Raw genomic sequence first — 24,962 nt, 5'->3', positions numbered from 1 at the left:
GTAATTAACCGTTTTTCAGCATTATTTGGTGAATGCCCCCAAAGGCTTCAGAAAGCCTTGGTTTCCCCATCACTAGGCTTTAGCTTTCTGGTTCTGTTTGAATGTGGTTCGTTGTTCCTTGCATGCGGTTGGCTCTGGTCTTGGGGGCGGCACGCATCCTGGGAGACAGAGCTGCCTATCAGGCGCTGTTCAGGGCTTAAACGCATCACGAGCATTGCTTACAGGAAAGGATGCAGTGGATGAGCAACTGGACGCTGGCTAACGTTAGACCTAAAAACAGGAAGGGGGTAATATTGTTGCATTCTAAGTTATGGAGCTAAGACGGACAAACCCCGCGTGCAATTGTGTTTTACTATGTGGAATAACGTTATGTCTTATTTTCGGTAAGTACTACTCTAGCTAAGCTGATAACAATATGATTGCTATAGTTGGTAGCTAGCTAGTTAGTGAGCTATCCAGTACAGTAGTTTGCATGCTAGATAACTGCGAACATAATATGCATTAGTTAGCTGGCTACTGTACCTAGCTAAACGGCGATAATAGTTAGCTTTAGTGCGTGACTTGGTACGATAGTCGTATTTCAAATTAAGGCGTGTGATGCAGATAGTAACTAGAGTACCTGCTAGTTAGCTAGCTGGTTAGGGTCTGATTAGCTTAGCTTGTTAACTAGGTAGCTAGTTGGCAAAATACCAAAGAATATCTCAAAATACACAGACGCGAGCTTGACATAATGACCTCTAAATCTATTGTTTTGGCATGATAAGTAAGAATTTACCTATTATTTACTAAATATGATGGATTCATAGTACAGCAAGTTAAAAATATTTAACTTAGCTTATGTCATTTTTAGCAAATATATTTATAACTAAGATAGTTCATTAGTTTATTTGGCAATGGGAACAAATTAAGTATAGTGTGCGGAACAAGGAAGGAGGTGGGCAGAGCCATGCACCAACTAGCGAGATCCTATTGGCCCGTTCTAGCATGTATTTGCATATTTCTGTTAGGGAGTATGTGCAATGTGTGTGTGCAATATCTACATTTGTACTTGAACTCCTTTTAAACAATGCAATTTTTAGAAACTTGGCCAAATGGTCAAGTCTACAAAACTTTGTGCACCAGTGTTGGGGCTATACCAGTATCGCAATGTTTTTTCCATGGCAAAAATTAAAACACGAGGCAGACCAACTCTTTGGTTCTTTAAAAACCTGCTGTATGTAAAATATTGTGTGCTATAGCTTCGAAAATAAATGAATGTGATTCTGGATGACAACATAATGATGTTGCTTCTAACACTAGGGCTGTTTTCCTAAATAAATTAAATCCACTTCGTGCTTTGTTTCCTTGCCACGATACTAACGAGTATCGCGATACTGGGATCGTCCGTCCCTAATTGAGCTCAAGATTTTCTTCAATGAGAAAATCTGCAAAATGTCGGCCCAGTTCCATTTCGCTCCATACTCGGACACTGGGCTTCCTCTCCTCGCCATATTTGGTGGGGAGTGGAAATTCCAACCGGTATGCTTTAGATTTATACATCCGGTGAAACATCTGGCTCCTTGTTCTATCTGGGTTTTTTTTGTGTACAAGTTAAAATGTCAGCCATGGTTATTTTATCGCATGATTTGTGGTCTACTGCACTTTTGAGATGCCATATCATATCGCTTCCAATGGACTTGGTTTCCATTTGTGTGTTGCTTGCTCAAAGTCTGTGTTGGGTTGAAATTCAAAGGCTTGCAGGGGAAGTGTCCAGCTGTTTTATTATTGCATTCTGCTCTGTCAGCATGTTTTTGTCACTGCATGCCTTCCTCTCTGACCTGGCTCTCTCTAAATGGAGAAGATGTTGCCAAATATGTACAGAAATCTGTTGAACAACTCGCTGTATAAGCTTTAAGCTATGCGAAACTAGTTAACACAGATTTGTGTTGTCACAATACCAGTATCGCAATACTATGATACCAGATTTTCTTTGCCAAAAAACCCAGAAGCAGACTTAACTCTATGGTCCTTTTTAAAACCTACTCTTGTAAAATATTGCGTGCTATAGCTTGCAAAATAAACAAATGTGACTCTGGGTGACAACATAAGGCTATTATTTTTCAACATTAGGACTGTTTTCCTTCAGGTTTTGTTTCCTTTGCTTCCTTACTTTCTTGAATCGCGATACTGGTATCGTGACTACACTAACACAGATTATGTTGTAAGAACACAGAAGCGAATGTCTCTATATCCGCTTTTCCGATAGCTGGAAATGACTTAGGCCTAGTCCCTATTTAGAAGCCGAGAGTGGAAGACTTACACTCTCGTCTCTAGCATTGTAGCCTCAACATTTCCGAACAGTCCCATTACAAGTCAGATTGTTGAATAAACTTCATTTGGATTGACTTTAACTGTTGTCCGCTGATTTTGTCTTTGTCGGAGGTAATCTGAGACAAAATATCCACAGGGAAGTGTTATTAGCCCGACTTTCAGTACGCTGGTCTGTATATGGTTCTGTCAGTTTATATTTTCAATACTGGCGCAATTCACAGGGGACGTAAACACTTGCAAAATATGTAAACAATGGCTGACAGTAGCCAAACCACAAACCGAACGTTGCAGTGAGATGCAAGCACTTCTAGCTGATTGCGAGGAAACGTGCTTCGGTCGACAACATTTGGCTATTGTTTACATATTATGCATCACGTGCAATGCGTCGAGATTGAAAATACAAGCCGACAGAGCCATATACAGAACGGCGCCCCAAAAAGTCAGGTTAATAATACTTTCTTGTGGACATTTTATCTTCACTTACTACTGTCAAAATGACCAACAGCACGGACAACCGGTAAAGTAAGTTGAAATATAATTGTATTCAACATTCTGGCTTGAGACTCATGTGACTTCTTTCAGACTGAATAGCCATTGGGTAACCATGGTAAAAGTCTGATGTATTAGGTAAACTTAGGCCTAGCAGCTATAAAGCATCAAAGCTTTGATGTATACATTTAAGTGCCTATAGAGCCCCAATCCCTCCCAGCTTCTCAACGTTGAATACATTAAGAAAGAAACTGAATGATGGTTCTTTATCAACAGGTCTAAATCTAACATTGGCCATAGAGTTGTACACCCCGGCGGAAGTGCTGGTTGAGAATGGCACCACGGGGATCCTCAAATGTTCCTTCAAGTCCAGGGAAGTGATCAGCAGTGCAGCCACAGTCACCTGGTCGTTTCGCCCGGCGGGATCCGACGCCGGACACGCCGTTTCCGTGAGTCCTTTCTTTTTCTGAGGTCCATGAAACTCCCATGAGCTTTCTCTCAGAACTTCCACCGAGGGGTGTTCTAGCACAACATGTTTCCTGGTATTATTTAGGCCCACTGCCACAGAAAAGAGTGAGGGAGTGTGCGTGTGTTTGTGAGTGGTCCAATGAAAGGAAAGGAGCCTGAGGAGGGTTGTGTTATGTTCTAGGCCACTTCTTCCTGACCACCTGCCTCCTTCCCTTTCATGTTTCTCCAAACTTAAGCTTTGAATTCAATGCTCCTTCCCTCCTCTGGTTCAGTGCAATATATATATATATAGATAGTGTGTTATTATAGGTAGGAAGCTAGAAAGGAACTGGGTCGTGTTCATTAGGCACCAAACAGGCTACCTGGACTTGTCCAATAGGAAACTAAATGTTTTGTTTCCTGTTGCAAAATAAAAATATTTAGTGGCCAAATGAACATGACCCACAATTCAATGAGGCAGTAACATTGACCTGTTTATGTGGGAAAAGTGTTGAGCCTGACAGAGCAGTTTCTTAAGTTAAATACATTTTTGCAATGCTGGGATTTGTATGGTAATGGTAGGAAGTAGTCCCCGTATTCCCATTTCCCTCCCCTAGAGATCTAGCAAGCTGGCTCATCTTGCCCGTAATGATGTGCTTGTATCCGGCCTTGTAACAGAGTGTAGTTGGAGAGGGAGTCACCAACACCCACACTAATCCACACAGCTATATGTCCACTCTCATCTTTTAAACAAAATGACTATTGAGGATATCTGTCTGTCATGTAAATGCTAAACAAATTGCCCAATCAGTTTGGTACAGTAGCAGATACGAACATAACACACAGTATCAGGGTAAGATTTGCAGTTTTGCTGTTGCTTGGCAAAAGTGCCCAGTCATGTAGGTAAGCCATAAGCATCCCAACGGTTAAACCTGTTTGCTTGTCTTTCCCATTTCCTGTTATGAGTCCTTAGTCATTGGCTATGTCCCAAATGGAAACATATTCCCTATATAGCCAAGTGTACTAATTTTGACCAGAGCCCCATGGGCATGCTCAGACGTAGTGCACTATAAAGGGAATAGGGTGTCAAATGGGATGCCGCCATTGTGTGCAATTCTTGCACTATCTATTTTCTCTTCAGTCATTCTTTATATCAACATTATTTTTTCCGATGTCTTTTTTTAGATTTTCTATTACACTTCTGGGAAGCACTACCCAGGGAGCGTGGCTCAATTCAAAGACAGGGTGAAATGGGCGGGAGACCTGAACAAAAAAGATGCCTCAGTCCATTTAATCGAGGCGCAGTTCAACGACAACGGCACCTACTCGTGTGCCGTTATTAACCCGCCCGACATATCTGGCACCGCCGCTCAGACACAGCTCAAGGTTGTTATCAAAGGTAAACTTGCAAATAGATTCACAACAGTACAACAAAACTCAATTCACTTTTCAATAGGACCTGACCAATATCTCTCACATTGAAGGATGACTTGGAATAAAACAGCCAGAAAATACATTTCACCTAACAAACTAACGGAGGGATTAACAACGTCTTACTAACCAGGGGTTGAGAAACACTCGTACAAGAGATTCACAATTTTAACACTAACACTGATCTAACGTCTCAAACATTGAACTGGTAGTATTAGGCCCTATAAAATCTGTATAATTTGTTTAGCCTAATTCAATTTTCACTGATGTATTATGATATACTTCATTTCATTGATTCCCTACTAAGTTAAATAATTTTTTACAATATTGTATAAGGCCCTAGTAGTATTTGCACAGCTGTGACTTTGTAACATAATTGTAATGTTGTATGATGATGTTTCGATGCTTACGTTGTCTTGTTTTGCAGAGTCTCTCCCTCAAGACAACACGGCTGTCATAGTGGGCGCCGTGTGCGTCATCGGGCTTATCCTCATCGCTGTGGTTACCTGCCTGATCATTAAGAGGTATCAAACCAGCCATGAATACGAAGGGTAAGGCATTCTCCCTTGAATTACCATCAAGGTAGTAGATAGCTTTAATAGTACTTTAATAACTTGACTTTGGTCAGTATCAATCATTACACCTGACCATCAGTATCTGTAGAGTATTTTAGGAGGTATCTAAAAATGAAATATTTGATCAAACAAAAGAAATCACACAGAGGAGTCTTTTATCCTGGTGATATACGCTGAGTATACCTAACATTAGGAACACCTTCCTAATATTGAGTTGCACCCCCCCCTTTGCCCTCAGAACAGCCTCAATTCGTCAGGGCATGTACTCTACATGGTGTCAAAAGCATTCCACAGGGATGCTGGCCCATGTTGACTCCAATGCTTCCTACAGTTGTGTCAAGTTGGCTGGATTTCCTTTGGGTGGTGGGTGGCGTGAAAAACCCAGTAGTGTTGCAGTTCTTGACACAAACCTGTGCGCCTGGCACCTACTACCATACACCTTTAAAATGCACTTCAATCTTTTCTTGCCCATTCACCCTCTGAATGGCACACATACACAATCCATGTCTCCATTGTCTCAAGGCTTAGAAATCCTTCTTTAACCTGTCTCCTCCCCTTCATCTACACTGATTTGAAGTGGATTTAACAAGTGACATCAATAAGAGATCATAGCTTTCACCTGGATTCCCCTGGTCAGTCTATGTCATGGAAAGAACAGGTGCTCTTAATGTTTTCTATACTCAGTGTAATTTCCAATTGTGTGCGACGACTGCTCTACTGTCAAACCGTTACTGCATGCGGTCAATGGTTCTTGACAAGGTCAATCAAAAGGAACTTCATCTCTGCAGAAATTACGCATCAGATGTTCATAGCTGTCTTTTTTTCTGAAAGCGCCCCTTGCAGTGATTGGAGGTCTACTTTCAAAATTATGTTTTAATGGACTGTTTGGTTGTGGGGCCTGCCTGAATATCTCTTCTTCTCTCTCCTTCCCAACCTCGCCCCTGGCGTGTTTCTGGGTCACGCACACACACACACACACGTTCTTAGTCAGCAGATCTTAACACTTAGCCCTAACTCCGCTGCATGGGATATGGGGGTTGGGTTACGGTGGATTGTCGCTTATGCCCTCTCTCTTGGAATAATACAGTAACACGTTTGTGATTAAAAGTGTGTCTGTGTCCGAAATAACCTTAAATGAAAACTCAGTCGATAGACGCGGCTGGACTTTCCAGTGTGTCTGTGTGCTGACTACGTGGGGTTAGATTGTACCAGCAGTACTTGTAAATGCCCTATAACCATGAAGTACTTACTGACCTAGTAGGTGTCAGATCTGCTTAGCTCAAATGGGTGCTCCTGGTTTACCATGAGAGATGTGAGTAGAGGAAGTCACGCTAGTTCTGACTAGAAGGTGTTTAGAGGGTAGGCTAAATGCTAATTGTAGACATTTCCCTCTTTTCTACCTGAATCACAAGATGGTTTCAAGGTTTTTTCATGACTTAGGTCTAATATAAAGCATTAGTTGACGCACACCCAAATAAGTAGGGGAGGTGTTGACTAACGGAATAGTAAGTCGCAGGAATGGGCAATTGGCGGAGGCTCCCCTTTTGTAGGCCTGCGAATCAATTTCCCCCCAACACAGGAGGGGTCTCAACAATGTTGAGAGTTAGAATAGTAGAATACACAAGGTGCAATTTCGTCACTTGCAGTCACTGGCAGTCACTCAATTAGCCCATGTCGACTAATATTTTTAAGATGGGTAAGTTTGTCTTGCCAGATATCATATTAAAAACTGCAAACATTTTCTCTACTCCCCATGGCAAAATGTGTAGAATTGCAAAAATGCCCCCAAAATGCTAGGGCCAGCTATGACTGCATGTATGTATGAATGTGGGTACGCAGACCCGCGAGCCACTACGGCCCCTCATGATGAGTTCAGATTTTGTGGCCCCCACCGCCATCAAAGTTGCCCATCCCTGATTGTAATGGGTATACAGTAAAACACCAATGTGTACGACTTTCTATTTTTTTTTTCTCATGAAATTATCTAGGTTAAAATAATTTTGTTTGGGTGGATATCACATTAGATTTAAATAGATACTTTTTTAACACTGCGATTAAAACTATGCATCTAGACTCAATTCGGAATGTTTTTTTAATTAGCCTATCATCCAAATCTACCATAATTATTGACAAAAATGTAGAAAGATGAGAGATATCCTGTCTGTCAGTGCCCACAGTGGAGGATAAAAAGCGCATTGTTAAGCTTGGCTTGTCATCTAACGTTCATGTTGTTGTCTGTCACTCACATGTTACTCATCCACTACTAACCACTAATTCCTCCCTCTTCTGTCTCACTGTCATATGGCTCTCCTGTTTCCTCTAACACTACCTTCTGAACAACATACACATGTTCTTCAAGTCTCACAAAAAGCTAAATGCTAACAGAGTTTCAAGATTACCTTTTAGTCATTTAGCTTACAGGAGCAATTAGGCCTTGCTCAAGGGCACAACTACAGATTTTTCACCTTGTAGGCTCGGGGATTCGAACCAGCGACCTTTTGGTTATTAGCCCAACGCTCTAACCGCTAGACTACTTGCCACCTCAGATTCATTTCTATCACATTTTTTAAATGTATAAATTATATTTTATATATTTTAAATCAAATGCATATAGTTTTTCTATAGTTTATCCTACTTTGAGACACTTAATACATCCCCTGGTTAGATGTGAGCCGAGAGATCTTGTAGAGAGTGAACAAACTGACCTTATTATTAAAAATCCAGAAAATCACATTGTATGATTTTTAAGTAATTCATTTGCATTTTATTGCATGACATAAGTATTTGATACATCAGAAAAGCAGAACTTAATATTTGGTACAGAAACCTTTGTTTGCAATTACAGAGATCATACGTTTCCTGTAGGTCTTGACCAGGTTTGCACACACTGCAGCAGGGATTTTGGCCCACTCCTCCATACAGACCTTCTCCAGATCCTTCAGGTTTCGGGGCTGTCGCTGGGCAATACAGACTTTCAGCTCCCTCCAAAGATTTTCTGTTGGGTTCAGGTCTGGAGACTGGCTAGGCCACTCCAGGACCTTGAGATGCTTCTTACGGAGCCACTCCTTAGTTGCCCTGGCTGTGTGTTTCGGGTCATTGTCATGCTGGAAGACCCAGCCACGACCCATCTTCAATGCTCTTACTGAGGGAAGGAGGTTGTTGGCCAAGATCTCGCGATACAAGGCCCCATCCATCCTCCCCTCAATACGGTGCAGTCGTCCTGTCCCCTTTGCAGAAAAGCATCCCCAAAGAATGATGTTTCCACCTCCATGCTTCACGGTTGGGATGGTGTTCTTGGGGTTGTACTCATCCTTCTTCTTCCTTCAAACACGGCGAGTGAAGTTTAGACCAAAAAGCTCTATTTTTGTCTCATCAGACCACATGACCTTCTCCCATTCCTCATCTGGATCATCCAGATGGTCATTGGCAAACTTCAGACGGGCCTGGACATGCGCTGGCTTGAACAGGGGGACCTTGCGTGCGCTGCAGGATTTTTATCCACGACGGCGTAGTGTGTTACTAATGGTTTTCTTTGAGACTGTGATCCCAGGTCTCTTCAGGTCATTGACCAGGTCCTGCCGTGATGTTCTGGGCTGATCCCTCACCTTCCTCATGATCATTGATGCCCCACGAGGTGAGATCTTGCATGGAGCCCCAGACCGAGGGTGATTGCCCGTCATCTTGAACTTCTTCCATTTTCTAATAATTGCGCCAACAGTTGTTGCCTTCTCACCAAGCTGCTTGCCTATTGTACTGTAGCCCATCCTAGCCTTGTGCAGGTCTACAATTTTATCCCTGATGTCCTTACACAGCTCTCTGGTCTTGGCCATTGTGGAGAGGTTGGAGTCTGTTTGATTGAGTGTGTGGACAGGTGTCTTTTATACAGGTAACGAGTTCAAACAGGTGCAGTTAGTACAGGTAATGAGTGGAGAACAGGAGGGCTTCTTATAGAAAAACTAACAGGTCTGTGGGAGCCGGAATTCTTACTGGTTGGTAGGTGATCAAATACTTATGTCATGCAATAAAATGCAAATTAATTACTTAAAAATCATACAATGTGATTTTCAGGATTTTTGTTTTAGATTCCGTCTCACACAGTTGAAGTGTACCTATGATAAAAATTACAGACCTCTACATGCTTTGTAAGTAGGAAAACCTGCAAAATCGGCAGTGTATCAAATACTTGTTCTCCCCACTGTATGTGCATCCCAAATGGCACCCTATTTCCTATATTGTGTGCACTACTATTGACCAGGGCCTATAGGGCTCTTGTCAAAAGTAGTGCACTATGTAGGGAATAGGGTGCCATTTGGGACACATACATGGTGTGTGTGTGTGTTGATTCGGAGGAGTGCCATGTTTGCTCTTCAGTGTTTAGTGGACCACTGACTGACATTGGTATGATCTGAATGTACACAACACTAATCGCTCAAGTGGGTGACCACATCTTTGGGGTGGGGAATGTTGTTTTTCTCTAATCCACTTCTTTATTTATTCTCTTACTTATTGACCAATTGATTGTAGTATAGGCTATTAGGTAAACTAATTGGTTTTTAAGTCCGTTTTTTTTTTTTTTTTTTTTTGATGCTTTTTCTTAGTTAATCAGTTAATGTCTTCCATAGGATAAAATACTATCTTTATTTGAATTTGCGCCTTGTGCCCATACAAATGCATGCCTTGTTAATCTTCCAGTACAGTGTCTCTACCCAATGAATGTCACTCCTGCCAAGCTCTCCTCCCAACCACTAGGAGCAGTCATTTAGAAATGTGCCGCATAACCCATGCAGAATCTGCCCATCTCTGATTTGCATTTTTGTCCCATAAGTCTTCTCCTGTGTGTGTGTGTCTGTGTCTGTCCATGTCGACAATTTCTCTGTGCGCCAATGCTTCCCGAACTGCACAAAACAAACCTTCTCCTCTGATTTGCAAACCCCTCGCACGGCGCAAAAACTAGCTGCACCTCAGTGGAGAGTGTGAGCTCCCACGCCACACCCATGGGAGGGAAGAAACCAGAGTCCAGCTTGGAGGGCTCCAGGTGTAGCAGCCCCTCCGCCCCGGTCCAGATAGGAGCTACAGTGAGTGACTCAAACCGACCATCCACACCCACCGTCGCCCAGGAGACACATACAGGGTGGAGAGGGATACACTAACTAACTAGAGCTGAGATGCACTACATTTTACATTTTCATTTTAGTAATTTAGCAGACGCTCTTATCCAGTGTGACTTACAGTTAGTGCATTCATCTTAAGATAGCTAGGTGGGACAACCACATACTACAGGCATAGTAAGTATCGAAAGAGCTTGGACTAGGAGCTGCCCTCCCGTCGGGGTGGGAGGTCCTAGAGACCAGAGGTGGCAGAAGGGAGTGCTCAGGTTGGGGTGTAGGGTTTGAGCATAGCCTGAAGGTAGGGAGAGGCAGTTCCTCTTGCTGCTCTGTAGGCAAGCACCATGGTCTTGTAGTGGATGCGAGCTTTGACTGGAAGCCAGTGGAGTGTGCGGAGGAGTGGGGTGACATGGGAGTACTTGGGAAGGTTGAAAACCAGGCGGGCTGCAGCGTTCTGGATAAGTTGCAGGGGTTGGATGGCACAAGCGGGGAGCCCAGCCAACAGCTAATTGTTGTAGTCCAGACGGGAAATGACAAGTGCCTGGATTAGGACCTACGCCGCTTCCTGTGTGAGGTACGGATGTTGTAGAGCATGAACCTGCAGGAGCGAGTCACTGCTTTGATGTTTGCTAAGAACGACAGGGTGCTGTCCAGGGTCACTCCAAGGCTCTTTGCACTCTGGGAGGGTGACACTGTGGAGTTGTCAACCGTGATGGAGAGGTCTTTGAGCGGGCAGGCCTTCCCAGGCAGGAAGAGCAGCTCCGTCTTGTCGAGCTTGAGGTGGTGGGCTGACATTCAAGCTGAGATATCTGCCAGGCACGCAGAGATATGTGTCGCCACCTGGGTGTCAGAAGGGGGGAAGGAGAAATGTAGTTGAGTGTCATCCGCATAGCAATGATAGGAGAGACCATGTGAGGATATGACGGTGCGGAGTGACTTGGTGTATAGAGAGAAGAGGAGAGGGACTAGAACCGAGCCCTGGGGGACACCAGTAGTGAGAGTATGTGGAGCAGACACAGATCCTCTCCACGTCACCTGGTAGGAGCGGCCTGCCAGGTAGGATGCAATCCAAGAGTGTGCAGAGCCTGAGATGCCCAGCCCTGAGAGGGTGGAGAGGAGGATCTAATGGTTTGCAGTGTCGAAGGCAGTGGAGAGACCTAGAAGGATGAGAACAGAGGAGAGAGAGTCAGCTTTGGCAGTGCGGAGAGCCTCTGTGAAACAGAGAAGAGCAGTCTCTGTTGAGTGATCCATCTTGAAGCCTGACTGGTTAGGGTCAAGAAGATTGTTCTGAGAGAGTTGATCAGAAACGGCACGCTCATGTGTTTTGGAAAGAAAAGAAAGAAGGGATACAGGTCTATAGTTTTTGATGTATGATGAGTCGAGTGTTGGTTTCTTGAGGAGGGGAGCGACTCGGGCCGTTTTGAAGTCAGAGGGGACGCAGCCAGTGGTCCGGGATGAGTTGATGAGGAATGGGAGAAGGTCTCCGGAGATCGTCTGGAGAAGGGGGGAGGGAATGGGGACGAGTGGGCAGGTTCTCTGGCGGCCAGACCTCACTAGTCGCAGGATTTCATCTGCACTACAGCATTACCCTCGCTCAGATCTATTTGTGCTCTTGCCAACTCTATTGCTGTCAGTCAAGCCAACATTTGGCTACTACAGCATAGGGTTTCAAGCTGATCTCCTTGATGGCTTCTGTGTCAGCTTGTCAATGTTCTTTAGTTTTTCATCCATCTGATTTGAGACCTGGAAAACCAGGGTCGTGTTAAGTACGGGAACATTGTAACAAAATGTTGACTATTCTACCTACTGAACATGACCCAGGTGGACACACTCCCTAACCAATCACTGGTATTAAATTTGTCATTTGTTTTCAGACCTCAGAAAGTAGTCTAATGTCGAGATGAGTGCACGTCCCAGGCCATCTGTTGTGTAGGTCCAGCTATATGCCACAAACTAAAATCAATGGAAGATATAAGCGCCATGAAAGTTCCAGATTTGCAGTGCTTATCTTTCCCATTCATTTGGTGTTGAAGCATAGCTGGATTCACACAACCGTTGGCATGAGACGTGGACTAGGGCTGGGCGATATGGACAAAATATAATATCCCAGTATTTTTTAAAATGTTGACGGTATTTGCTTTATGAGTAGTGTGTGACCCTAGGGTGGCAACACATACATTCTAAGTTAATTCAATGGGTCTTTCTCCATTCTGATTTGTTTTATACAGTTCAATTCATCTTCAACCAAAAACAATTTATCAATTTCTGCATTTCCTGCACTCATTTGAGGTCATTTCCATGCTGCCATGTAGGGCTGCATGATATGGGCAAACAATGTAGGCCTTATTCTTAACCAAATGTTGCAATTGCGGTTTGAGCAAAACACATTACATTTTTACATTTACGTCATTTAGCAGACGCTCTTATCCAGAGCGACTTACAGTTAGTGAGTGCATACTTTATTTTTCATACTGCCCCCCCCCCCCCCGTGGGAATCGAACCCACAACCCTGGTGTTGCAAACGCCATGCTCTACCAACTGAGCTACATCCCTGAGTGAACTGTTGGAATCATGGAAATGGAATGATTATTGTAATTCTATAGTTAGAATATAATAGTGCCACTTTGAATACAGTGTTGTTTGACATGACACCGAATGAAAATGACAGGGAGTAGTTATTGTGATAGGGTAGGAACTAAAGTGTTTCCTAGGGGACCATATAATCTTTGACAACATTGAATGTTTTCTCTTAGCTACTTCATGTAGCTAACATTCACGTATTCCTCTTTGATTTAGAAGATACTGTTGCACAAACAACATGCTGATTTAGGTCTACACCATCACTGGTATTATCAGGCTGTATCGCTAGTTACGTTTGCTCTATCTCAGTACATTTATTAGCTAGCTTGCTAACTAGCGATTAGCGTTAGCGGCTAACACGATTTAGGCCAATTTGCTAAGAAAAGACTAACTAGCCGTTTGCATATGTGTTAGAAATTGCGTAATTCAAATCTGGTATTGGAATAAGAATCAAGAGATCTTCAATCCAAGCTAAATTTATTATATGCTAAATGTATGTATGATAAGTATGAAGGTTCGTATATACGGGTCCACTGAAATACCTCGCAGGGCACTCAGAGAACTGAATCCATTGTTACCGGTTCTTCCTCAAATACTCTGACAGAGAGAGAGAGAGTTCCCACCTCTCTGCTGACCAATCAGAGTAGACTGAGCGTGGTTTAGACTTACTCAGCCAATCCGTTGGCGCACGGGTTGGTCCCAACCCCTCGGCGCTCCATTTGTTGCACATTGTTGCCAGGCATAAGTTTATCATAACAACCTGTGGAGTTAGCACTTTTTTTGCAGTACCCATGTCCTTGGAATGTTCACAGATCACAAAGAAGCAGTGTTCATATCTGTGAGAAATACAAGTCTTATCTATAAGAAATACAAGTTTTATCTCATCCTAGCCCCTAACGTTCCTCACATGAATCACAGCCTGTTATGTGAAACAATTTATATCAGTATAGTTCAAACCTATGCTCCTCTTTAATGCATTCCTTCTAAGCTATTCATCACTTCAATCCAATTATTAGAAAATAGAACCTCACAATCCCCCTTTTCACACCCACTGGGTGTGAACCCAAAATAAGAAAACACAGGGTGTCAGTCATTAAAATACAATACAAACAAAAATAATCACACTTTTATTAAGAGGCCATAATGATACTAAAAAATAAAAACCCTCAGTCCTTCCATCTACACCCAACTTGCAAACGGTTGGCTACAAGTCACCCAGGAACTTCAAACCTTCACATAAGGAAAGACAAACATTCACAATGGTTAACTTGATTAATAAAGCATAAAACACAGGATTAATAGAACACAAAACATAAGATTATTAAAACATAAAACACCAACAGGGAAGTAAATTTTGGCCCCCTTTAGACACCCTCTAGAGTGTCACTCCACCAAGCCTGGTTTCATTCCTTAGGTCGGAGTCCGGGATTGGGCCGTATCTCACCATCTGTTGGGAAACCACCTTCTCCATCTCCTTTTCTCACCAACCCTCAGACACAGGAAATAAGACAACATCCACAAAGAACAAGTATACCCATAGAAGCTATAACTTCACCCAGAATAGTTACAACAATAGTTTTCCATTTACCAAATATGTTATCAAACCAACCGTTTTATGGAGCTATCAATACCAGAGTTCTCAGCCAGTTCATTCGCCAGCGTGGTGATGGTCACGGACCCGTCCGGTGCTGTATTGTTTGGGTGTGAAAGTACAGCACATAGATCCAAACAGAACACAAACCCCGTCCCGCTCAGCCAAAAGCATATCTAAAGCTATTCTATTCTGCCATGTCATTAAGCTAGTTGCCGCTGTCTGCTCAGCTAATCCCTTTATTGCATCACGAGTGTGGTTTATAAATCTTTATAATTTATCCAATCTACGTTTTTTATTAATTGTTGACCACCAGAAAAGACTTGATTCAAACCCAGCTGCGATCTGATTCCTAGCTTTAAATTGTTCTGGAACCCCTCGAGGTACTCCTATCCCATCAATATATATATATCCTTTCATCAAAGGATCCCGGGAGGAGGTCCTACTTTCTACGTGACAACTCACCAGTCTCTGACACGTTTGATTGTTTGCGCATGTAGGTGAGTTCACAATCTGTTATCACCACACAACCATCAGATGTCAGCACGGGCCTGGTTTTGGTTCCTAAAATCCTCTGGCTGCAACAAAGAGGAGAGATTAGTCATGGTCTCTTTTAGTTGTGACATTCTCTGTGTGGGAGCAGGAGCTAAGATGCCCTACCCTGTATCCTATCTTATTAGTCCTAGAAAAACAATAAGAATCCCCTGTGACTTCAAACGGAGGCAACCCAGGTCGGGATGACTTTGTTATCGGGGGAAACAGATAGTGCAAGTTACCATAAGACTCCTTAACACATTCCCAGGTGGCTTGAACAATTTAATAATGGAGGATAAACCTGACAGAGAGTCAAAGCCTGTCAAGGGGAACGGAGTAGTTGTTAACCTTGGTTTGGCCCCGGTCTCACTACCTCCCTCAGAGAGGTTTACTCTATAGGGTGCCCCAGTTGAAGAGGATATCTCACTTGTTCAGGTCTGTAACCTGTTTTAGCCTAATTCAGACTTTCAGACAGTACCTACCCTTATATGGATCGCACTGCCATTTCTGGTAATTCCCTACTTTCACAATACTACACCTGTCCCTAAACTGTGTATGGAGATTGACATATCCCCCCCCCCCCCCCCCCCCCCCCCCCCGCTTGGTATGAGCAACTGCATAGTCCCAGGATGTACATGGTGACATACATATGGTGATGTCCTTCCCTAAAGTCCCTAGTACTTCCCCTTTCCCTACGTCTAGCTGTCTCCTATGCCTTCGTAGACTGTGCTCAGGTATTATTTTATCAACTTGTGTTAGGTTAACTACTACTTCTGGCTGATCAGGAGGGTCTGAGTGTGCTAGGAATATGGCCCCCACAATCAGACAGCTACCTACCGTCAGGAGACCTGTGAATCCCCACCCTTGCCCTGAGAACATGTCAGACGCCAGAGGCCAACCCATTGCTTTACCTTCTATCGAACTCACACAGGGATGATCAGACAGGGTAAGGGAATCTTCGTTAAGGAGCCAACCCCCGAGTCCTAGTGGTGATCGGTTCTTTCTCCTAACTCTGTGTTTGTTCGTCAGGTGTAATTGGGTTTACCTTTTTGCAGTGTGTGACATGCACCCAGGTGGATCTAATAGGACTTGATAGGGCCCTTCCCAACAGGCCTGCTTCCAGTTTTTCTTCTTTTAGGGACTGGATCCACACCCAGTCTCCTGGTTAGATAGTGGGTCACCTTCTCCTTTAGTTCACCTGTGGGGCACAAAACCTCTGACATACGGGTGTGGTTAATAAACTATCTTCACACATACATGTTCAGCTCTCAATTTCTAATCTTTTCTTTTAAAAGTATTTTGTCATCTCCTTCGTATATATTTATTATTTAATCCTACCATCTCCTACCATACCATCCATCCCCCATTTGACACATGATTTGCCCATGTGTCTATTACCACCTACCTAAACAATCACTTAGGTAATATTGGTAATTCATTATCCAATTGCCATCCCTCCACTCTCTCTTCTGTTATTTAATGGTTCAAATCAAATATACTATTACCAAATTATAATCTTCTTCACAATTTTCACAGTACTATAAATTACCCTCAACTTAGTAAAATAAACTATCTTAAAGTCCTCCTCTCATGCCTTTAGAATTTACTAGTGTGGATGATTAATTAACACCAGAAGGTTAAAACAGAGTTCAGAGGCAATTGAAATTATTCAATGAACTGTTCCATCCCATAGTATAACCAACATTACCATTATTCTAATTATTAATTCTAAATATTTCATAAATGTTAGTTATCCCAAGTGTTCATTAAGTCCTACAGTTATTATCAATTCATTCTCATAAGAAATCATATATACCCCAAAACCTAAAAAACTCCATAAAATTCACTGTGTGTGTTCCTCTAAGACCTATCACCCTTGACCTGCTGAAAACCCCCCAAAATTGAAACAACAAAGCTTATAAACATAATACTAGGTGTGTTGTTTTTTGTTTGAAAAACCCAATTTGAAAAACAACCACAAATAGCCAGGCCTCACTTAATTTGGTAGCTCACTTTTATGACCTAAATACTGCCTAACTGAGATGAGCTAATCACTTTCTCCTGGTTATAATCTAAAGATGGTAGTACACACAAAACATGATACAGATATCCCCAGTCTTAACCCATCAATAATTGTTTGGATCAATCTAATTCCTCATAACTAATCCATAAAACCACTCAAAATTCCTCGAGTATACAATGATTATTTAATTGATTACCCTAACTCTGCTACATGTGATCTCATCTCAAATGATCCATTATCAATTATTTGTTCAACCCCCTAGGAAAATCTGTCTCCCCTTCTATTGTTCCTGTCCCCCCTGTAAATGTCATATTTGAGTTTTTAGCCAATACAATCACGGTTACATCAAATGTTCCCTCATTTAATGGTATTTTCTTCCTAATATAACTTCCCTAAATGAGATTAAATCCCTTGCTTTTCCTCTACTATCCTTCTATCATTACTGGATCAATGATAATAACTGTAATAACTATCCATAATAATTGTAATAACTATTTCACATTAAATTGTGCCTTTTTTCTGATAATGTTATAATTGTAGCCTACTCCATCACTTTAGTTTAAAATATAAGTTTGTTTTATGTAACAATTCCAGAACCCACCACAGGCTGGCGCTATTCCCCCATCTGCGATTCTCTCAAAGTAAATACTTTCTTTTCTCACAACCACCCACGTCATCACGCCACGTCATCACCCCCCGTCTAGCCAGCCCTTCCATCTCAAACACCCTAGTAGCAAAAATAAAACACACTCTCTAACAGCGTTCTGCATTTACCTCTATCATTGGGTTTAAGAACTAACGTAACAACATTAACTATTCTCTATTGCTGTAGTAACGTCTTGTTTGGTTCAGTTTATTTATTACGGAGTGTCCATAATACTATAATAATACATAATCGAATTCCCCTCATGCAAACAGATTTCACCTTATGCCATTGAAATGCAAAATAAACCATAATAGTTCAATGGAGCCCCCTATTGGCTCTCCCCTACCTATACATTACTTCCATAACCACATTAGTTATGGTCCGATTAGCCATTAAACCTTATCACATGATCAAACAACGCCACAACCCTAAACTCATATGGGGCGGCAGGCAGCTTAGTGATCAATAGCGCCGCGCCAACAACCGAGAGGTCGCCGGTTCCAATCCCCGAGCCGACCAGGCGAAAAATCTGCAGATGTGCCCTCAAGCAAGGCACTCAACCCCAATCGCTCCTGCAAGTCGCTCTGGACAAGAGCGTCTGCCAAATTACAAAAAATGCAAATGTGAATATTCTCCACTTTCCCACCCATGACGTACGTCTACGTTCGGGTGAGCAAGTTCAGAATATCCATCGTCAGAAACCCCCAGGCACCTCTCAAATAATCACCCCGTGGTGTTCCCAGCCAACTCCCAGTCTTTCCTGGCTCCAAAAGCCACACTTTCGCTCTCTCCAGCCCCTCCCCTCGCAACTCTCTCTTCAGCTTTTGAGGAGCTGTGTTTCTTGTTAGTGTTTCCAATATTCTGTCGTTATTTAAGGTACTTTAGTCTATTTATTTAAATCAAATCATTCCCACCTAAATAGTTAAAGTTGGTGCACGTTTATATTTAAACGATAAACCGAATTATTTCAGTCTAATTGTTTAACCAGTATTTTGCAGGGTCAAACATCAAACATTACATCAAATAATCAACAAAAAAGCCTCAACCCAAGCACCTATAACCAGAATTATGCTATGTCTAACACCAAACGGCACAGTTCAAACATATCAGCTCAACCGTTTCAGTTCAGTCACACAATTCATCACTTTAGCTTTATGTTCCCAATTGTTTTTAACGGGTTATATGGTTTAAGCAACCACAAACCCAACAGTTATCCCAAAATTATACAGTTTGGACAGCCACAGACGTTTTAATTCCCAATTAATTTTCTATCAAGGTATACAGGTTTATCATTCACACTCTCATGCATACGACAACACCCGCACTGTCTAACTTTTAAAGTACCAACAATAGGTACGTTGCCACGCCCTTACCCCTTTCGTTTAACCTACTCTATTTATTATGTTCCCATTTACACCCTATTGGTGCAAAGACAATAAGTTTATACTCTCTACTAATTTGCAGTATCTCACTTATGTTCCCATTTGTACCCTATTGGTTCAAAGACAATAAGTTTATACTCTCTACTAATTTGCAGTATCTACCCATGTTCCCAGTTGTCCCGGCCAATACCTAAGTACAACGACAAATGGCGATTTATACTGTCTTCTAAGTTTTTAGGAGTGCTGTCCTATGATCCCAACTATATTCAAACTATGTTCCCAATTATATCCATCCCAGACCGATACAATGACAATAGATTTTTATAGAATATAGTGACAAATAGCGTACACACTCGAGTGCTGTCCTATGATCCTAACTATATCCAGACTATGTTCCCAATTATATCCAGCCCAGACTGATACAATGACAATATATTCATTAGTCTATGTTCCCAATTATATTCAGCCTAGACTGATACAATGACAATAGCTTTTTATGGAATATAGTGACAAATAGCGTACACACTTTTATCCAATAATTCCCTATATCCCCAGCCCACCCCCGGTGGTACCTAGTCTGGGGATTTCAGTATTTTCCCAGAACCTCTCTTCTGTGGAACAATACTCAATATACCATGGCTTTTAACCCTCACATTTATCAAACATTTTGCATTTTATAATAAGTTAGTAAACTAAAATTTTATCAACATGATTTCATAATAGAGGTCACTTACATCAAACAGGTGTTTCACAAAATTAATTTGGATAAAGCCAATATGCAGAACTTTAGTTATATAAACAATAGGTGTCTGCTTACCTGTGTTTTTAGAAGCCCGGGCACTTTGTGAAACACACGGTTCGACGACAGCGATGTCCAATAGGCTGGATGAATCCCAGCGAAGTTCCGCTACCAGATCACAGTCGGAGGTCACCAATTGTTAGAAATTGCGTAATTCAAATCTGGTATTGGAATAAGAATCAAGAGATCTTCAATCCAAGCTAAATTTATTATATGCAAAATGTATGTATGATAAGTATGAAGGTTCGTATATACGGGTCCACTGAAATACCTCGCAGGGCACTCAGAGAACTGAATCCATTGTTACCGGTTCTTCCTCAAATACTCTGACAGAGAGAGAGAGAGAGTTCCCACCTCTCTGCTGACCAATCAGAGTAGACTGAGCGTGGTTTAGACTTACTCAGCCAATCCGTTGGCGCACGGGTTGGTCCCAATCCCTCGGCGCTCCATTTGTTGCACACTGTTGCCAGGCATAAGTTTATCATAACAACCTGTGGAGTTAGCACTTTTTTTTGCAGTACCCATGTCCTTGGAAGGTTCACAGATCACAAAGAAGCAGTGTTCATATCTGTGAGAAATACAAGTCTTATCTATAAGAAATACAAGTTTTATCTCATCCTAGCCCCTAACGTTCCTCACATGAATCACAGCCTGTTATGTGAAACAATTTATATCAGTATAGTTCAAACCTATGCTCCTCATTAATGCATTCCTTCTAAGCTATTCATCACTTCAATCCAATTATTAGAAAATAGAACCTCACAGATGGAAGAAACACAAACTTGTAGTGTAATTATAGAACGCTAGTGGATTTATATTAAGAAGCAAAGTGAAAACATCATCGTTGTCATCAACATTGTTACTTGTGCTTCATTGACCATGCAGACTGAACGCAAGTATCTCGTGGTCAAGCAACAACAAATGCACTCCTTGAGTGACAGGGGCCGGGGCTAGGTCTGTGTGGAAAGCGTAATGGAGATAGAGCGGAGAGGGATGACTCAAGTAGCGGTGTAAACTATAAAAATGGATGTTACACACGGTCTTTCACATTTAACAAACCAAACATTCAAATACTGTTATAGAAGGTAATGTAAAAACCCAAATTGGTCCGTGCATCAAAACGGTATATAGTAAAATACGGTATACTGCCCAGCCCTAATGTGGACTTATCTTGAAGTTGGATAACTTTTAAGGTCTGAAAACATCTGACATGCTTTGATTTTGAAGTGTAATGTCCCTTTTAAGTCTAAGGTAGAGACCCCTAGACATTGTGGCCCTCAAGTACTGGAGGCGGATACCCCTTCTCTGCAGACTGACTTCAGTGGTCACCAACCCTGGGCCTGGAGCAGGCTTTTGTTCTAGCCCAGCAGTGACCAACCTGATCCAAATAATCATAAATTGTTATTGAATTGATTAGGTGTTTTGGTGCTGGACTGAAACAAAAGCCTGCACATCTTGTAGCTTTTCAGGACTAGGATTGGTGATCACTGAACAACATAATACATTCACTAGTAATGTGTGAGACCTCTCATTTAGGTTGAGCTCTAAATGCTTATGTCAACAACAGCAGGCCGGAGCGTCACGGCATACCCTTTTGCAAAGCTGCTGTTGCTGACATAAGCATGCATAGATGTTCATGTAGTGCATATGAAGGTGTTATGCATTGCTTATGAATGTTCATAGGAGGCCTCTGATGAAACTGATATTGCAGGCCTATGTCTGGGAAAATAATAACCTTTTATTCTTTCTGTGTCTCTGAGGGTGTTTGTTTGCGGTCAACTTTGCCGGTCGACTGGTTTCGTTTGCTGATCTTGTGACGGACAGAAATGAGAGGCGCCTCTCATTTGTTGTGTTACAGCCTGAATTTAAAATTTATTAAATTGAGATTTTTTGGGTCACTGGCCTAAACACAATACCCCATAATGTCAAAGTGGAATTATGTTTTCAGAAATGGCCAATTTAAAAAAAAAATGAAAAGCTGATTGTCTGTAAGGTCCAGCAGTCGAGCAGTGAATTTCAAACACAGGTTCAACCACAAAGACCAGGGAGGTTTTCCAATGCCTCGCAAAGAAGGGCACCTATTGGTAGATGGGTAAAAATGAAAAAAGCATACATTGAACATCCCTTTGAGCATGGTGAAGTTATTAATAACACTTTGGATGGTGTAGCAATACACCAATTCACTACAAAGATACAGGCGTCCTTCCTAACTCGGTTGCCGGAGAGGAAGGAAACTGCTCAGGGATTTCACCATGAGGCCATTGGTGACTTTAAAACAGTTAGTTTAATGGCTGTGATAGGATAACTGAGGATGTATCAACAACATTGTAGTTACTCCACAATACTAACCTAATTGACAGAGTGAAAAGAAGGAAGCCTGTACAGAATAAAAATATTCCAAAACATGCATCCTGTTTTGCAACAAGGCACTAAAGTAATACTGTAAAAAATGTGGCAAAGCAATGAACTTTTTGTCGTGAATACAAAGTGTTATGTTTGGGGCAACACATTACTCTCCATATGTTCAATCATAGTGGTGGCTGCATCATGTTTTGGTTATGCTTGTAATTGTTAAGGACTGGGGAGTTTTTCAGGATAAAAAATACATGAAATGGAGCTAAGCACAGGCAAAATCCTAGAGGAAAACATGGTTCAGTCTGCTTTCCACCAGACACTGGGAGACAAATTCACCTTTCAGCAGGACAATAACCTAAAACACAAGGCCAAATATACACTGGTATTGCTTACCAAGAAGACAGTGAATGTGGCAGAGTTACAGTTTTGACTTAAATCTACTTGCAAATCTATGGCAAGACTAAAATGGTTGTCTAGCAATGATCAACAACCAATTTGACAGAGCTTGAAGAATTTTGAAAAGAATACTGGGCAAATGTTGCACAATCCACATGTGGAAAGCTCTTAGATTTACCCAGAAAAACACACAGCTGTAATCGCTGCCAAAGGTGCTTCTACAAAGTATTGACTCAAGGGTGTGAATTCTTATGTAAATGTTTTCACTTTGCCATTATGGGGTGTTGTGTGTAGATGGGTTAGAAAAAAAACATAATATTAATCCATTTTGAATTCAGGCTGTAACACAACAACATGTTAAACTGTAAGTCAAGGGGTATGAATATTTTCTGAAAGCACTATATTTCCTATGATTTTCACGTTTTTTAAATTAGTTTAGACTTGTGTGATTCTTAGATTAGTGCTCAGTTGCGGTTGAAATTACACCCTGAAGATGACAAGAGCAGCCCAGATGTAGTTCCGGGGGGGAACAACAACAATCTGGGCTGCTCTTGTCATCTTCAGGGTGTAATTTCTACCGCTGACTGAGCACTAACAATCTGCCATTGTTACAGGCTTCCATCTGCAGTCGGCCGTTTGAACTTAACAGCTGAACCAGTGTGACGTGTATTTTTACTAACACAGTTTTCCCCCCTCCCTTTTTCCTGATCTCCCCACCCATCCATATGTTCATCACAACAGGGGCCGCTGATATACGCCCAGTTGGATCACTCGGGCACCAAGAACCCCAACTCATTCCACAAGATGGAGCCAGTGGTCTACGCTGACATAAGGAAAAACTAAAGAGAACTGGAGACCAAAAGGCACAGGCCACCATAGCTCGCTGCTTTAGGATAGGATGGGATGGGTGGGTGGGGGTTGTTTAAATACAAGGTTAGAATTTATGCTGTTTTGAAAGTATATTTTATTTTATTCTGTCATACATTTTTCCTTTTGTCTGCTGAAAACATTCATTGCATGTTCATGTGTGTGATAAAACATTTATGCTACCAAGGCTTTCAATACAACTCAGAGATTAGAGAAACACTGCCTTCAGAAAGTATTGTAATCTACACACAATACCCCATAATGACAGTGAAAACATGTTTTTAGAAATTTTTGCAAATTTATTGAAAATTAAATACAGATATTAAATTTACATAAGTATTCACACCCCTTTGTCAATACTTGTTAGAATAACCTTTTGCAGCGATTACAGCTGTGAGTCTTTCTGGGTAAGTCTCTAAGAGCTTTGCACACCTGGATTGTACAATATTTGCCCATTATTCTTTTAAAAATGCTTCAATCTCTTTCAAATTGGTTGTTGATCATGGCTAGACAGCCATTTCCAAGTCTTGCCATAGATTTCCAAGTAGATTTAAGTCCAAACTGTAACTAGGCCACTCAGGAACATTCAATGTCGCTTTGGTAAGCAACTCCACTGTATATTTGGCCTTGTGTTTTAGGTTATTGTCCTGCTGAAAGGTGAATTTGTCTCCTAGTGTCTGTTGGAAAGCAGACTGAACCAGGTTTTCCTCTAGGATTTTGCCTGTGCTTGGCTCTATTCTGTTTCTTTTTATCCTAAAAAAAACTCCCTAGCCCTTACCGATGACAAGCATGTTACCCGCCACATTTTTTGCAGTTTGACTTTAGTGCCTTATTGCAAACAAGATGCATGTTTTGGAATATTTTTATTCTGTACAGGCTTCCTTCTTTTCACTCTGTCATTTACAGTACCAGTCAAAAGTCTGGACACACCTACTCATTCAAGGGTTTTTCTTTATTTTTACTATTTTCTACATTTGTAGAATAATAGTGAAGACATCAAAACTATGAAATAACACATATGGAATCATGTAGTAACCAAAAAAGTGTTAAACAAATCAAAATATATTTTATATTTGAGAATCTTCAAAGTAGCCACCCTTTGCCTTGATGACAGCTTTGCACACTCTAGGCATTCTCTCAACCAGCTTCACCTGGAATGCTTTTCCAACAGTCTTGAAGGAGTTCCCACATATGCTGAGCACTTGTTGGTTGCTTTTCCTTCACTCTACGGTCCGACTCATCCCAAACCATCTCAATTTGGTTGAGGTCGGGGGATTGTGGAGGCCAGGTCATCTGATGCAGCACTCCATCACTCTCCTTGGTAAAATAGCCCTTACACAGCCTGGAGGTGTGTTGGGTCATTTTCCTGTGGAAAAACAAATGATAGTCCCACTAAGCCCAAACCAGATGGGACTGGGTATCGCTGCCGAAT

At 41.8% G+C, this 24,962-nt stretch overlaps 1 protein-coding gene across 1 annotated transcript; it reads left to right on the top strand.

Moving 5' to 3' along the window:
• The first annotated feature begins 222 nt into the window (after positions 1 to 222).
• LOC311136217 (myelin protein zero-like protein 1) lies at positions 223 to 24,285 on the top strand. Its single transcript, XM_084170335.1, has 6 exons — positions 223 to 383; positions 3,076 to 3,248; positions 4,432 to 4,645; positions 5,105 to 5,228; positions 10,207 to 10,327; positions 23,405 to 24,285. Exons 1-6 carry the CDS (start codon positions 311 to 313, stop codon positions 23,504 to 23,506), a joined length of 807 nt encoding a protein of 268 aa, XP_084026461.1. The 5' UTR covers positions 223 to 310; the 3' UTR covers positions 23,507 to 24,285.
• The last annotated feature ends 677 nt before the right edge of the window (positions 24,286 to 24,962 follow it).

This window comes from Coregonus lavaretus (assembly GCF_964263955.1).
Source record: "Coregonus lavaretus genome assembly, chromosome: 10".
Lineage (NCBI taxonomy): Eukaryota > Metazoa > Chordata > Actinopteri > Salmoniformes > Salmonidae > Coregonus > Coregonus lavaretus.
The sequence above is the reverse complement of the archived record's forward strand: the minus strand, read 5'-3'. Positions and strand labels throughout refer to the sequence as shown.